At 40.1% G+C, this 16002-nt stretch overlaps 1 protein-coding gene across 5 annotated transcripts in view; it reads right to left on the bottom strand.

Annotated features, from left to right (window-relative positions):
• The window catches only part of LOC148013193 (anthranilate synthase alpha subunit 1, chloroplastic-like), a 176112-nt gene that overhangs the window by 76848 nt on the left and 83262 nt on the right, over positions 1 to 16002 (bottom strand). For all 5 annotated transcript variants that reach the window (XR_015688808.1, XM_087667644.1, XM_087667642.1 and 2 more), the window contains exon 5: positions 3105 to 3294. Coding sequence is in view for 4 of the 5 variants with exons in the window: in XM_087667644.1 (XP_087523770.1) it covers positions 3105 to 3294 (190 nt within the window). In the remaining variant the exon portion in view is untranslated. The remainder of the gene's footprint in view (positions 1 to 3104; positions 3295 to 16002) is intronic.

The raw sequence follows: 16002 nt of genomic DNA, 5'->3' as shown, positions 1-16002 counted from the left end.
CAAGCAATCATCTTCGAGCTTTGCTCCATTGTATCAGCTTGATTTATTCAGCGAGATTCAATGTTCATCGTTCATTTTCTTCTTCTTTTGAGTTTCTGAGTTTTCTTCTCTCAGTGTTTGTCATACACTGTGTTTCTCCCAGCAAACCCTATTGTCTCTCTAATATGGTATGAATGCATACCATCCCGTCACTTTTCATGATAGGATAGATAAAACCTTTGCCATTAAAAGTTAGAACATCTTGCCAATTTTACACTTGAAGCACCTTAACTTTCTAAGCGAGTGCAGCAACCTATAAATTTGATATCCACTTGGGAAGGACAACAAGAACTTCAAAGATGATAATCATGTTAAAGATTCCACAATCCTTTCATGCTTTCAACACCACTAGCAACATTTACAGAAACTTTTCCAAGCTTGTTGTCTTTCATATCATGCTTCAAACGGAGATAACTAATCCCTCCCCTTCAAAGAATGAAAGGGCTTTCATGTCTTCCAAGGATCACAAACAAGGATGAGAGAAAAATTAGCAATAATATGGTTGTGACAACAACAACAACAATTCCCAGCAAAAAGAGGGAAAAGGGGATCCTAAATATGGCAATTGTGGTTGCAAGGGCCACATTTGCATAGATTGCTATCAATGTATGGATGATGAGGTCAAGGCTGAAGCATACAAGCTTGAGAGCGGTCCTATCCTGGGCATAGAGCTTGTAGAGAAAGAGCCCGTAGAAAGATTGTTTCTATGCAGTTCCATCACATAAACCCTTTCTTTGCAGCATTGAGGAAGAGTTGGAGACCACCTACGGAGACCAATTTGTCATACCAAGCCTATAGAGAGGCTCTGCATATCACAAGATCATTGGTGGTCAAGAATGATGCTATCTGCCACATATGCAAGCATGGTTCAATAGGCTTACTCCTTGACACTGCAAAATCATGTGTAGAGACTTTTGACAAATTAATGTAGTTGAAGAGGGCAACATTCCAATGGAGTTGGACCAAGTGCATTCAAGATATCTTTAGGTTCTATAGGTTGTCATGAACCTTCTTTCCATATATCAACTTTCTTGCCATTAGGGGCACATAGGAAGGGGGCCTTTACCAACTGACTTCTTACATCCTTTTGATGGGCAAGGAGGATTTGGTTTTTATTGATTGCTGAATCACATGGTCATTCACTCAACTCTTTCCATGCTTTGGCAACAAAGGTGTCACCATCTTCGATTTTCCAGATTGAATCTTCTTTACCGCCATTTGATCATTACAAGTCTACAAGCTACCTCTACTGAAAGATTGCAAGGACATGCAAGGCTTCCTTGGAGGGCAAGCAACATTAAGAAGCATTTGAAGAGAGTATACATTGCCTTCTAGATCCATGCAAACTCCCTCTTTTGCATGGCTCTTTGGATTTCTTCTTGATGGTTAATAACAATTCTTGTAAACGTTGAACCTATTTCTTGGCCCACGCATTTGAAGTTCACAAAGTGTCTTTGAGGTCGAGTTTGAGAGTGGCAAATCGGTTGACACGCTCCATGTTGACAATGGGGGAGAGCATAGTTGCACTAGTGCCATGTACGAAAGGGTTCATACTATACCATACTTTAGGTACCGTACCTTACGTATTAGTACCATAAGAACTGACTTAGTGGATACTTCTTTTCCCATCCGAACCACACTTTGGGATGAGCTAAATGCTCCTTACACTAATATGATTCTCCGTGAGATTAGATTATTTGAGATTCTAACAAATTCTCAACCTTATTTTGTCAAAATGAATTAGGTTTTAAGTTGCTTTTAGGATAAAGTAGCGTTTTAAGTCTTAAGGTACCATTTAGTACCGTATTTTATTGTACCGTACTATTCGTACTTGACAACCATGGGGGAAGAGTTTACTCCACAAAAGTTTAAGAGTTTTTGCAATGTTAGAAGCCATGTCACACAGTTTTTTGTTCCTTACTTGGACATTTATGTCGGCATTTTTCTACATTTTCGAAAATCCAGTTCTGACCTTTATAGGTCGATGAGATTTTTCACAAAATTTTCCTAGCTTCAAAGGACCAATCCTCACTTTAATAGAACACTAGTCAAAGATATGAGTATAACAGTTGAATATGGTGCTATTATAAGAGTTGGTACAGGATGGGGCAATTCCATAAATCCTTTTCCTATACAAACTAAAACACACACACAAGGACTTTTCAAGACCCAAAGATTCAATTTCTACACCTGATCTAGCAGTGGTTTTTTGGTTTTGGCATCAGTTTGGATTGTTGCAAATGTCTTCCTTTGCAGAAGCATTTCAGTCATGCTCTTGCCATACTCTACAATTTTTTAAAAGTGAGGACGGCAGCAGTCTCAAACAGAGAGTGCAGACACTAGCTTTCTCTTTTCAGGTGACCAGTAGGCAACAGAAGAATGGGGTGAGTTACTTATGCTGTGGTTCTGCAACAGTACCATATAGCTTATGATATGGATAACTGGTACTGCCTAGACCTGTGTCAGCTACATGTATCCAGGCAGCATTCAGTCTGCTGCCATTTGGCCCAATTCTGTAAATTAGGACTCATATGAGTCCATTCCCAATCATTTCACATTATCTTGACTCCGGCCTCCAGTACTCAGTAATCACAATATTTCCATAGGGCAGCAAATTAATAAGAATCCGGCTTTCCCCAGTTCAGCCTTGGATGTATATTGAGAGTGTACAAGGGCCCTTGTAGCTTTTGATATATTTGGTATTTTCTTTTTATTTTTCACATGCTTTTGGCTGATTACTACTTAGGTTAGTCTTTTCAAAGTGGTTTTAAGCAAAATAAAGACATGCAACTTCCTATAGAACAACTAGAGCTGTTAACTATTCAAAAAAGGCATCACACTTGGACAGCTTGACTGATTTACAGATCAAATTCTCTTAACAAAACAAATGACCAGACTAAAAAACAAAATGAATGTTATGCACATTGATATATTTCAGAAACTTTCTTGAGGCATTCAATTGTTTACATGTCATTTAGCAAGATCAGGCTAGCATTGTTAGTGAAGCATACATATGATCACAGCTATTGTATTAGAAAATATTCAGGTGCCCTGAGAAGACTTGCCACAAAATGCATCAGGAAGTCCCTCCACAGAAACTGCTTTCCACCTTGATGCTACTTCAGATGGCAGTGCCATTGGATCCTTCATTACTTGCTCAACTCTAGACCCCTCTTCATGATTCAGTATTGTAGCTAGTTCCCCCTTGGCAACAATCTCCATGGCTGGTTGTGCACCCACAATGCTATAACGGCCCTAAACAGAGCAACAAACAGCTTATTTTAACCAAAAGGGTGTGTTTGCCAACATTCACACATCTTTCCAACACAAAGTATTTAAAACATTATCAGGTCCACCACATTGAACTTGCTTCATGACACAAGGTCTTCAAAGACCAATAAAACATCCAGAAAAAATCCACAACTACCTTTCAGAAAGAATGAAAGATAAGAAGTCCTGTTAATGCCTTTAAAACATCATGCATAAGACAAGAAAAGTATTCAGCCCCTATACAATATCATGTATCATAGGGTAAGCAAAAATTACCATAAGATAGAAGTTCAAATTGAGGTCTAGCTAAAAAACTTCATCATTCCCTATGATTCCGATCCTCCTCATCAATTTCCAATACATTACATAAGCATACAAATGCACTGAAAGATACTGAACTCGGCTGAAAACTAAACAACCATTGTCCAAATAATGAGAAACTAGTCATGCAACTCCCAAATTTGTTTTGATCACATTGTTGATACGTAAAATTGACTTAGACAAGAAAAGAAAAACTGCTGACTTTGATGTCATATGGAACTCCTCCCACAGGATTTGTAACTCTCTTGACTATGATGATTTGCATTTGCCAATTTCTTTTGCAAGTTTCTTCTTATTGTGCACAAAGATCATAAGATCATGCACACTGTTTCACTTTGGGTGAAGAGCAGTTTTCTACCATTTTGAATGGAAAACGGCATGGTTTACAAACAATCCAAATAGTCAAAGTGCCAAATAGTGCATCCAAAACAACATTATGCATAGTCATAGTCTATTCTGATGTCATCCAAAGAGCTAAAATTGTTTAGAGAATTGATCTGGACCCTTGTAAAGGTCCCTAGAGTGTGGAGAAGTTTGAAGCAGTTGAGAGAACTTGATTCACAATGGAGCCATGCAAGGGGGAGGAAGCCACTGAATCCTCCTCACTAGAATTGTATGCCTACTAAAAGCTCGTGTAAAGTAACGCTGAAGAAAGCTGTTCTTCCAAACTTTTTGGAAATTTCTTTCGCTATTTACTTGATTTTGTACATTCTGAAGCATATTCAATGAGCTTGTGTAAAGTAACGCTGAAGAAAGCTGTTCTTCCAAACTTTTTGGAAGTTTCTTTCGCTATTTACTTGATTTTGTACATTCTGAAGCATATTCAAACATTGAGCAATCCACTTCCAACATAGAATCAATCCCTGTACTTCAGCTGCAAAGAAATCCATGGCATGGGGGAACCCTGGTTCCCATAGAGGGGCTATAAATGAATGCACCTAACCCACTCAAAAGAATCAAAAGTCTCCTTAAGACTGATTGAACTAGCAGAAAGATTGGACTCTACCTCTTGAAATAATCTTGAATTGATTGGATTCCTTCCTTTTCAACAAAATGTGCATTTGTTGGGATTCTTGAAAAGCCAATGGAAACAAGATGTGTTCTCCAATGCCTGCTTTCCATCCTCAAGAAACTGTCACTGTCTAGAGAACAGGCTATTTTGAATTATAAGCAACATTTCTTGAAACAGGAAGCTTATGACAAAGCACAATCAGACCTCTTCAACTGCCTTAAACAGATCCTTGTGTGTACATTTTCACCTATCTACAGCATTTGCTTTGAATATGGATGCCCACAATCATAAAACTAAAGGCCATGTTTGGGAAAACAACGGGAAAGCAAGATAGCTTTGCCGTGATTAATACAACTACCCATTACGGAAAAAAAGAGAGTTTTTCTGTCTAGTTCATAATAGTGTATCCTGTTGACTATATATAGTTGCTCAGTGCACAAAACAGTGGTGAAAAAAATAATAAGATTGACAAGCAAGGGCCACATAGACAACTGCACATAATCCAGCTTGACCCTCATTTTGATTGACTTGTTATTTTGCAACTTCAAATGAGGCATAATAGCTCAAGGACATTCCAAGTGATGTACAATGACGTGGAAGCAGATCTATCCCAGTTAGGACAGTATGCCCCTCCTCAATGGATTGCTACTTATAGAAATCAACAAATTATCTTGCAGTGGGCAACAATATGTCGAGCTAAGAATCCATTACCCATTGATTAGCTCTTTAAAACAGCCCCAAAACAGCAAATTACCAAAAGTTTCATGAAACAAGGAGCCTTTCTAGAGACTTTTTGTGTCCCATATGCAACATCCTAATTTAAGAGGATCCTTCTACATCTATAAATAGACAAGCTGCCTGTTGAGCTAAAAATGCATTAGCCTGAATTAAACAGCCCCAAAACATGCTTAATTAATGAAAAAAAACTCGTATTTTAAAAAGAAACGCGATCCTAGAGAGTTACTATGTCCCACATGCAAAACCCTAATTTGGGTGCCCCAAACTTTCTATAAATATACATGCAGCCCACCACTCTCCCTCAATCTCGTTTTTCCAGGTTTCAGGATCCATATCTCTGCTGCCCACTATGACAAGTTTGTTGGGAATAAAGGGCCCTCATGCCTTTTATATGTGCTCGGGTGTAAACACACCCTTAGCACACTTGTACTTTCATATATATATATATATATATATATATATATATATATATATATATATATATATATATATATATATATATATATATATATATATAACCTAAAGCGGTACACTCGTCATTGTATCCACAAGTCATTCTCACTCTTCTCACTACTTTGCACTCTCTCTATCTCTCTCTCTCTGTCTCTCTGCTGCCAGCAAACACTGCATGTCTCGATCCTCCCACCTCTGAGCTCAACAAACTAGTATCAGAGCCCAGGTGTTCAATACTCCATCTGTCGTGCAGGAGTCAAACGGCAGAGTAGAAGTTCCAGGTTGGGCTGTAGACATCGCGGGCAACAAGACTAACGAAGTCCAAGTCAACGGATTGCTGGACGGCGTGCAATAGGTCGTGAATAGGCAACAGTTGTTGCAAGCATCGCGCCACTCAGACGAAGCAAGCGACAGCAGCTGACGAGACAATGGGACCAGCAGGGCGTTGACCAGCCTGGCAACGACCAACGGGGACTGACGGGCGTCTATCCTGCGCGACAGGACTGCGTGGCGGGTCAACAAGGCTAACGACGAACGCAAACTGATTGGCATGAACAGGCACTGTCAGCCTTGACGGGTCAACGGACCCGTCATCCAACATTTTTTCTCCCTTCAAAATTTTTTTTAAATTCCTCTTCCACTACCGAGGGTTCGTGCACGCAAGCATTGTGCACAGATTTGTGCAAATTTAGGGCCAAAAATTTGGGCCTTTTCCAGATTGAGTGTTGTTCGTGCAAAATTGAGGCATCTGCATCAAAAATTACACACATTGTGCGCATTTGAATTGGGGATTTTGCCAAAATTATTGGAATTTTGCTCATCTGAGTGAAATTTCTCAACATTGGATCTATAAAATTTGGGGCTTTTACTGTATTGGTGAAAGTCTGTTCAGCTGAGTCAGATTGGCCAACATTGGTCACATTTGGACCCGAGAAATCTGGGGCTTTTGCAAAATCTTGTGAAATTTTGCTAATTTTGCCCGTTTTTTGCTTTCTGGGACATGTATTAATGCAATCCGAACAGATCGGTCAGTGAAAATTGGGGTTTTGCTGAAATTGCTCTACTTTGGCAAAATGGGCCTGTTCTATGCATGTCAGAGACAGTGCAGATGTATGGTTGGTGCTTTGAGCACAATATTTTGGGCTTCTTGGCCGTGCATGTCAAATTTTATGCCCGTGGGTACATGTACAACAGAAATTGCAGCTAAAATTTGGGACTTCTCATGTAATGTGATGTATTTGCCCTTGGAACAGCTGTAATCAATTGTGAAGTGCTATAGCACATGGTTTGGTGCTTCTGAAAATTTACTTACAAATCTGAAATTTCTGATTCTACGTGGTCATTTATTGCTGGTTGGTCTTGTTTGTACCTTGGTTACTTGTATGACAGTTTGGACCTACATTTGCTGAATTTTTTGGTCACATTTGGGCTGAAAACCATGGCTGGCAGCAATGACAACAATAATCTCATGCACATTAAGAAGCCTAAAGGAGCACATATCTTTGCAATCTGGCAAAAACAATGCTAAAATATCCTCTTGTAGAAGAAGCAAGCAAAGCCGATTAAGACCAAAGGGGCAAAGCCCGCACACATGGAACAAGAAGATTGGGATGAGTTAAATGAGCTTGCACGCTCAACCATTGAGCTATCGATTTCTGATGCCTTGCTGTTTAACATTGAAGGTTTGGATTCTGCATATGCTATTTGGACTCGACTGGAAGAACTGTATGCATAGAAGAGTGTCGTAAGCAAAGTGTATTGGCTGAAAAAGCTTATGGATTTGCGTATGAAAGAGGGTACAGCAATGTCTACTCACTTAAGTGAGTTTAAATCCATTTTCAGTCGGCAGGTTGCCTTGAAGTTCTTAATTGATGAAGAATTTAAGGCTACGTTCTTGCTTTACACTCTGCTAGAGAGTTGGGATACATTCAGGACTGCTATGAGCAATTCTAATGCGATTCTTTTGTATGTTGATGCAAAGAGTGATCTACTCATGGAAGAAATGAATCGGTAGAACAATGCATCCAGTAAGTTTTCTAGTGCTTTGCATACTAGGGGTAAATCACAGCAGAAAGGCAAATCTGATAGCAAGGGAGGCAATAAATCACGTGGCAAAGATGTTGAATGCCATCATTGTGGCAAGAAGGGTCACTTTAAACATGACTGCTACAAATGGAAGAAAGAGAAAGGAAGAGGCAAGAAGACAGATGAAAGCAAGGAAGAGAAGAAAGAGAGTTAGCCTAAGAAGAGCAGTGTTAAAATTGAAGAGGTGAATGTAGTCACTCACGACAGTAACAATGGGAATGACATACTCTTTGTCTCTTAACACTTTTATGCACATGCTTTACTTGCAGATACAGATGATGACATGCATACTTGGATTCTCGATTCAAGTGCTTCCTTTCATGTCACCCCTCATCATGAGTGGTTCTTTGCCTATACAGGGGGTCGACATGGTGTTGTCCATCTTGGGGACAACTATGCATGTGACATTGCATGTATTGGCAGTGTGCAGTTGCAGTTTCAGCATGGTTCTACCTTCACACTTCATCATGTACGGCATGTACCTCAGCTCAAGAAGAGCTTGATTAGCACAAGGTAGCTAGATGACGATGGATTTCATATCACCTTTGGTGATGGGAAATAGAAGATTTGTAAGGGATCAAGAGTAATTGCCAGAGGTTGTAAAAGTGATACCTTGTATCCTCTCCATGTATCTAGTGTGAGCGATCATGTTGTTGCCGTGACCGAGCAACCAAGTGTTTCTTTGTGGCATGGCCAGTTGAAACACATGAGTCAAATAGGAATGAAAGTGCTTCCTCGTTTGGATTACTTGCCTAGTCTCCGTTATGCTGATTTTGAGCATTGTGATCATTGTGTTTATGGCAAACATGCACAGACGTCTCATAAAAAGTCTCTTTCGCTGAAATCTTCTACTCTAGAGTTAGTACAATCCGATGTATGTAAGATGCCGAGATTATCTTTAGGGAGAAAGAAATATTTTGTCACCTTTGTCGATGATGCTACATGGAAGGTATGGGTTTATCCTATTCGTAGCAAGGATGAAGTGCTTGATAAGTTTAAAAATTTCTTGGCACTAATTGAAAATCAGACTGATAAAACACTTAAGTGTCTTCGCTTTGACAATGGTGGGGAATATGTGTCCAAGGCCTTTCAAGCATTTTGTGACAACAAAGGGATAAAAAGGGAGCTCACTGCCCCTCATAATCCATCCCAAAATGGAGTTACAGAGCGTATGAATCAGACCATACAGGATAAGGTCCGTATGATGATGTCTCATGCTACATTACCCCATGGTTTTTGGACAGAGGCTATTATGACAGTCGTACACTTGATTAATCGGTTACCAAACAAGTCTTTGGGGGATGGGAGGGAAAGTTCCCCAAGAAGTGTGGTCGGGCAAGCCACCTTCATATCCTTACTTGTAAGTGTTTAATTGTGAGACTTTTGTGCACATTCGTAAAGAAAAACACAGCAAACTTAAGCCAAAGTCTTGTAAATGCATTTTCCTAGGATATGGTGACAAGGGTGAAATGGAGTATAGATTACGGGATCCCGAAAAAAGGAAAGTAGTACGTAGTAATGATGTTATCTTCTGGGAAGATCGCATGTATAAACAGCCCGAAAAGATTGAGGATGTCCGAAGGGTTGTATTCCGGGAAAAAATACCTTTTGGACAGTAAAATGTGCCGGCTGTACAGCAGCAAATACTTGCTATAAATGAACCTGTGAATGCAGAAAATAATGCTGGAAATAATCAGCCAACTATTGCCCATGATAATGAGCCACTACATGTGCAGGAACAGCCAGGACAGCAAGCTGTTAATGCTGATTTGCAGGCTTAAATGCCAAGACAGCAAGCTGTAAATACTCAACAGCCAGCAAACAATGATCATTGGGTTAGAAGATAGTCTAGGGATACTAGACAACCTGATAGATTCATTCCTTGTGCAAACAATGTGGCTGATTATGTCTTGTTGACAGACTGTGGTAAACCGTCTTGCTTTGCTTCAAGGAAGCAATGGACAGACAGGACAGCAAGAAATTGTATAAACCCATGTTGTCAGAAATGGAATCTCTTGAGAAAAATGGCACTTGGGACTTGGTGCAATTGCCTAAAGGGCAGAAAACACTTCCATGCAAATGGGTTTACAAGATGAAGGTCACTTCTGGTTCCTCACCAAAGTACAAAGCAAGATTGGTTGCGAAGGGGTACAACTAGGAACATGGAATTGACTTTGATGAGATCTTCTCTCCTATAGTCAAAATGACTAAATTGAGAACCAGTTTGGGCTTGGTTGCAACTAAAGATATGGAGCTCATATAGATGGATGTAAAGACTGCGTTCTTACATGGTGATCTACATAAAGACATATATATGCAACAGCCTGAAGGGTTTGTTGAAAAAGGGAAAGAGAAGATGGTATGTAAACTCAAAAGGAGTTTGTATGGGCTGAAACAAGCACCGAGTAAATGTTATTTCCTTTACAAAATATGAAATTATGATATGTGCATGGACATTTTTGTGCCTTGTTTTTATGCTTCTTTTGAGTGTCATCATATTCCTCCCACACTGAAATGTGAAGCATCCTCGCGAACCTTGTCAAAGAAGAACCACTGTCTAACACAAAACACTTTCAAAATTGTTAGTAAAACAACTTCGATAACAAGGCCTAGCCATGGTAGGGTATAGGACTCCAAATCCATGACCACCAGAGCAAGGGAACTCCTGTCTCCATCATACTCCCACACTGAAAAGGTTTGCTAATCTTCAAAGGATAGGGTTCTATCTTCAATAAGGGATCATGAGCATAACTCCTTGGTCCAATATGGAAAGAAAGATGATCCCATCGTGTAGCTTCAAAGACAGTTAAGGGAATTCGGTTTGGTTTTTCATTTGAACCTTTGCAAAAGTGCTTTCATTTTAAATGTTATGAATAGATTGTGAGGGGTTTTAAGCATTAACATTTCTTTTGAAGCTTGCTTTTGCTATGTTTTTAAAAGGAATTTGTTTTAAAGGATATATTTCTTGTCAAAATGGTGGTGCTTCATTTAAAATTACTCTCCTATGGATAAATGTGTGAGGGGAGAGAAACAAAATATAGATTCAAACAAGGATAGGGATGAAAGGGATAGATAATGGTAATGTCGAAGGTGCTCTCATTTGAGGTGATCTAATTGGTGTGTTTGTGATGATGAAACAAAGCTTATGGAGAAAGGTATTTGTGGGAAGTGTAAGAAAAGAGATAAGCTACCTAATTACATTGTTTTCTTGATGTTAAAGCCTAAAGGTAATCTAAATATTATCTCTGATTTGTCTTGGAATCGACATGAAGCCAAGACCTTAGAGAAGGATAAGCACATTAAGGTTATTTAATTTTCATATGTGATTAATTTTTATCTAATAAAAATTTTGCAAAACCCTATCTTTCCTGTTCATTCACCATTTTAGAAGAGAGCCCTTTTGTCTTTTACGTTTCTATGATTGCTCCTAGTTTCTTCTGCTTCCTCTACATCAATCTTCTTCTTCGCTGTCCATTGCAATTTGTAGCTTCCTAGTCTGATTGGGGCCTTAATCACCATCGTCTCTCCAATTCCTTTGCTTCAAATAAATCATATTTTATTTTGCTACAAATGAATCTTCTTCTTCTTCGTTGTCTTCTTCTTTGCTACGCGAAGGCCAATGTGCAAGCCATGATAGGCTCACTCGCCCTTGCCCTCCCTCTCTCTCAACCTCAACCTCAATGATCGGCTCTTTGATGAACAATAATGGGTATCCGAGTTCTCCTTAGGGAAGGTCTTGAAGCAGGAAGGTCAGCTCTGGCCTCTCAGGAGGAGGTAGAGAACAATGAAGGATGAAGCCGTTGGGGAGAACGGAAGGACTAGAACATTTAATGGCGGGTGGGTCGTCCTCAAGGGACGTTTCCATTGCTCATGATGTCATTCGAGGTGGGGAAAGGGGCGGGGGCTTGGAACGATGAGGAGGGAGAGGGGAAGAAGGATATGCACGGGCTTCTTGTGGCGACCCCCTACTTGCTTCTTTCTGTTCTTCATCTTCTTATTGTTATTCTCTAAAGTCTCTTCAACTCATATACAATAATCTTCATACGATTGAACATAGGGCAAAAAAAAGGACATAGTCTTGTTGTTCACATCTGACTTTTCCCTTATTCTTTGACCTTCTGTGTCGTAACCATCTAATCTATCAATGAAGAGGAAGGGACTGGCACTGGCACTGCCTCTCTCTCTCTCTCTTAGACCTTCAATATCGTCCAGCAGTGAGACAGGGCGGTGCAAAACCTCAGAATAAGCATCATCCTTCGTCAATAAGACATTTGAAGCCTCTACCAAATCCTCTCTCAAGAGAGCATCTGAAGCCTTTGCCTACATGAGCCGTTGCATTGGGCCGGTTTGCAGGAATCCACGGCTGTTGGTGTTGTGGAAAATGCAATCGCAAGCCTGGGTGCCTCCGTTACCCCACAGATGGTTTTCTTCCAATGTTCTGTGGTGGGCATTCTACCGTCTCCCTCTCTCTATCTCTACATGGAGCCCCAAAAACTGTGCGATTGGACAATGGAAATCCCTCTCTCTCTTTCTGTGTGCGGCCATTTCGCATAGCTTAGCCGTTGTGATGTTCTCTCAGTGCATGAAGAGAATCGCGGAAAGCTGCTCCGAACAAGTCTGCAACAATGAGCCGACTGAACCTCACGCCGGATATGGCTGAGGATGACCTTGTAACTCGTTAGTTGTCTTGTAATGGTTGTGGATTGTCTAGCAAATTGCCAATATGCTTTTACTAAAATGGTGGGTTTCTTGCAGCTATAGGTAGCCTAAACTTGAAGATGGTGGAAGAAGGCCTTCAGCGCCTGCTTCAGTAGCCAAGGAATTCCGAAATCGCACCTCTCTGTGCGGCTCTCTCTCTCTCTCTCTCTCTCTCTCTCTCTCTCTCTCTCTCTCTCTCTCTCTCTCTTTGCGGGCATTTCGCAGAGCTTAGCCAGGGGATTCCAAAATCGCACCTCTCTCTCTCTCTCTCTTTGCCTGTCTGTATCACAACTTGCTCCTCCTCTTCTTCTGTCGGAACCCTACCCTTCTCTTGAAAAATGATCCTCTAGATCCTTCTCATCAACTCGTGTGGATAGCCCAGTCTCAAATAAAGATTATTTCCAAGGTTGGTTGGCCTATTATTGTTTCCATTATCTCTTCCTGTTGCAGGGTTTTTGGACAAGCACTACTCCACAGGACTTTGGGATCTCAACCTAGTGTATTTGCCCAAAAGAAAAATGTCTAGTCACCAGAAGAAGATGAAAATGTTCTTCCTTTTCTTTTTCTTCTTGTAGGGCCAAACAGCACTAGCACAAAGCTGCTCTCCATAGCCTGTCTTCTTCTTCTTCTTTTCGGTCCGTTTTTTTCTTCTAGCTTGACTTTCATTATCTTCTTTCTTCCTCTTGTGTATCTTCATATTTTTCTTTCTCTTCCTCCTTTCATCTCTTTCTCCTCTTCTTTTCTGTACTATGAGTGTGCCACCAGCTTCTCAATTTAGTGTTGCATCAAGATTTCTTGTCACCAAAAATATCCCTCAAGTTGTTGTAGAGATCAGCTTCTTCCCCGGCTGCACACCAAAATGACAGCAACCCTCCCACAAACATAATCAACCATAAAACCAGGGACAAAACACACAAAATCTATGTATATGGCTCTACCATTAATCTCAAAATTGAAAAGAAACCATAAATCTTTCTTTTAATAATAAACCAATTTGTTATCTTCATCATCTTCATCCATAACTTCAACCATTATGCAAGAACAAAAGGGAAAATAGGAATTTCTACACAAAAGACAGAGGAGAGAGAAGAGAGTACAAATTTTTGCACCACCAAAAAGAGAATATGCGATTGGACAAGGGAGAGGGAAGGGAAAGAGGCACAGAGCCACTCGTGCACTCCACCCCACCTCTTCCCCAAAAAGCACACCCCTTCGTATTTTATTATTTCTTTGAAACTTAGATACATTTGATATTATAAGACCTTTGGCCTTTAATTTTGAGTATTCCTACCCTTCACAAATACATGCACGTAACACTTTTGTGTATACCATTTATTTATAATGGATGTGGATGTGGATGTGGATGTGGATGTGGCCCCCTCACATTAGTGTAAATTTTAGTGATTTTGGAACAATCTAAATGTTATCCCCTTTACAAAAGATGAAATTATGATATGTGCATGGACATTTTTGTGCCTTATTTTTATGCTTCTTTTGAGTGTCATCACTATCTCAGCAAGAGTATATCTCCAAGGTTTTGCAGTGTTTCAATATGGAGAGGGGGAAAACAATTGGGGTTCCATTGCCTCCATATATGAAACTTAGTGCAAAGGACAGCCCTGCATCTGATGATGAGAAGGCTCAAATGGCCAAGATACCATAAAGCAATGGCCAAGATACCATATGCTTTAACTGTTTGCAGTTTGATATATGCTATGGTTGCTACACGTCCGGACATTGCCTTTGCAATGGGAGTGGTTAGTAGATACATGGTAAACCCTGGTAAAAAGCATTGGGAAGCTGTGAAAGGTATTATGAGATACCTCAAAGGCACAAAGGATTTGTGCATCTACTTTGGAAAGCAGAAGGCATCTGTCGTTGGCTTTATAGATACAGACTATGCTGGTCATGCGGATTGCAAAAAGTCAACTTCTGGGTATGTGTTTACTGTCATAGGAGCAGTCTCTTGGATCTCCAGGCTACAGAAGTGTGTTGCATTGTCTACTAGAAAGGCAGAGTATGTGGCTGCCCACTGAGGCATGCAAAGAGGCTTTATGGCTTTCACATCTGGTGGGAGAGCTTGAAATTACAAAGTTACCTGTTCTTCATTGTGATAGTCAGAATACTATCATACTAGCACGGAATCCCGTCTTTCATGCAAAGACGAAGCACATACAAGTGAAGTACCACTTCATTAGAGATGTACTTGATAGCAAGAGCATTGAGCTTGTGAAAGTGTATACAAATGATAATCCTGCAGACCTTCTCACGACGGGTCTTCCAGCAGAGCGGTTTGCTCATTGCCGACAGATAATGGGAGTTGGATAGATATATGTATTTCAGCTTTGTATATACCTAGACTTAGCTGATTCTTTTCTCCTCTTAAGGCACATTGCCTTTAGGTGGGAGGTTGTTGGGAATAAAGGGCCCTCGTGCCTTTTATATATATATATATATATATATATATATATATATATAAACCTAAAGAGATACACTCGTCATCACTGTACCCACCACAAGTTGTTCTCTCTCTTCTCACTACTCTGCACTCTCTCTATCTCTCTCTCTATCTCTGTGCTACTAGGCAAGCACTGCATGTCTCGATTCTCGTGCCTCTGAGCTCAACAAAGTTGCTCTTAACACAAAACACAATACAATTTCGTACGACAAAGCACAAACTGATAACATAGAACACAATTAGAGTTAGGGTAACTCAGAGACAATGAACACATATAATAATGAAATGAATGACTACCGAATATACAATACTCCTGTAGCAAACACACTGTGCAGAGAGTAAATATTGTACCACAAACTCTTGTATCTCGAGCATTAGGGCAGGGGTAATGAGCTGAACACCAACAAACGCAAACAAGGACGGCTATATCTAATGCAGACGGCAATGTAGGAGAGAGAAAGACTAAAAACGCAGATGAGGAAAAAAAAACTAAAAACGCACATGAGGAGACCAACAGCAATAGTCAACAGGCTAAAATCAACTCCAAACTGAACAGTGTATGGCAAGCTGGAAACAAGTGTCAATCTATTGTAGACAACAATGACTAGCTTGGACCGCGATATCTTTCGCGTCCGAGGTGTGGGCAGCAAGTTGAAAGACTTGAAATCTGCAAAAACAACATTAGAGAGAGTGGTGGGCTGAATGTCTATTTATAGAAAGTTTGGGTTAGGGTTTTGCATGTGGGACACAATACTCTCTAAGATCGCATTTCTTTTTAAAATAAAAGGTTTTCTTCATTAATTAAGTATGTTTTGGGACTATTTAAGCCAAGCTAATGTATTTTTAGCTTAATATTCCCTCTCAGGCCCAAAACAGTGCCATGAGAAATAAGCCCTTCATATATATATATATATATATATATATATAT

The sequence above is a fragment of the Lygodium microphyllum genome, chromosome 26, assembly GCF_053477565.2.
Source record: "Lygodium microphyllum isolate KBCC chromosome 26, Lygodium_microphyllum_v1.1.10, whole genome shotgun sequence".
NCBI lineage: Eukaryota > Viridiplantae > Streptophyta > Polypodiopsida > Schizaeales > Lygodiaceae > Lygodium > Lygodium microphyllum.
This window is presented reverse-complemented; position numbering and strand designations above follow the sequence as displayed.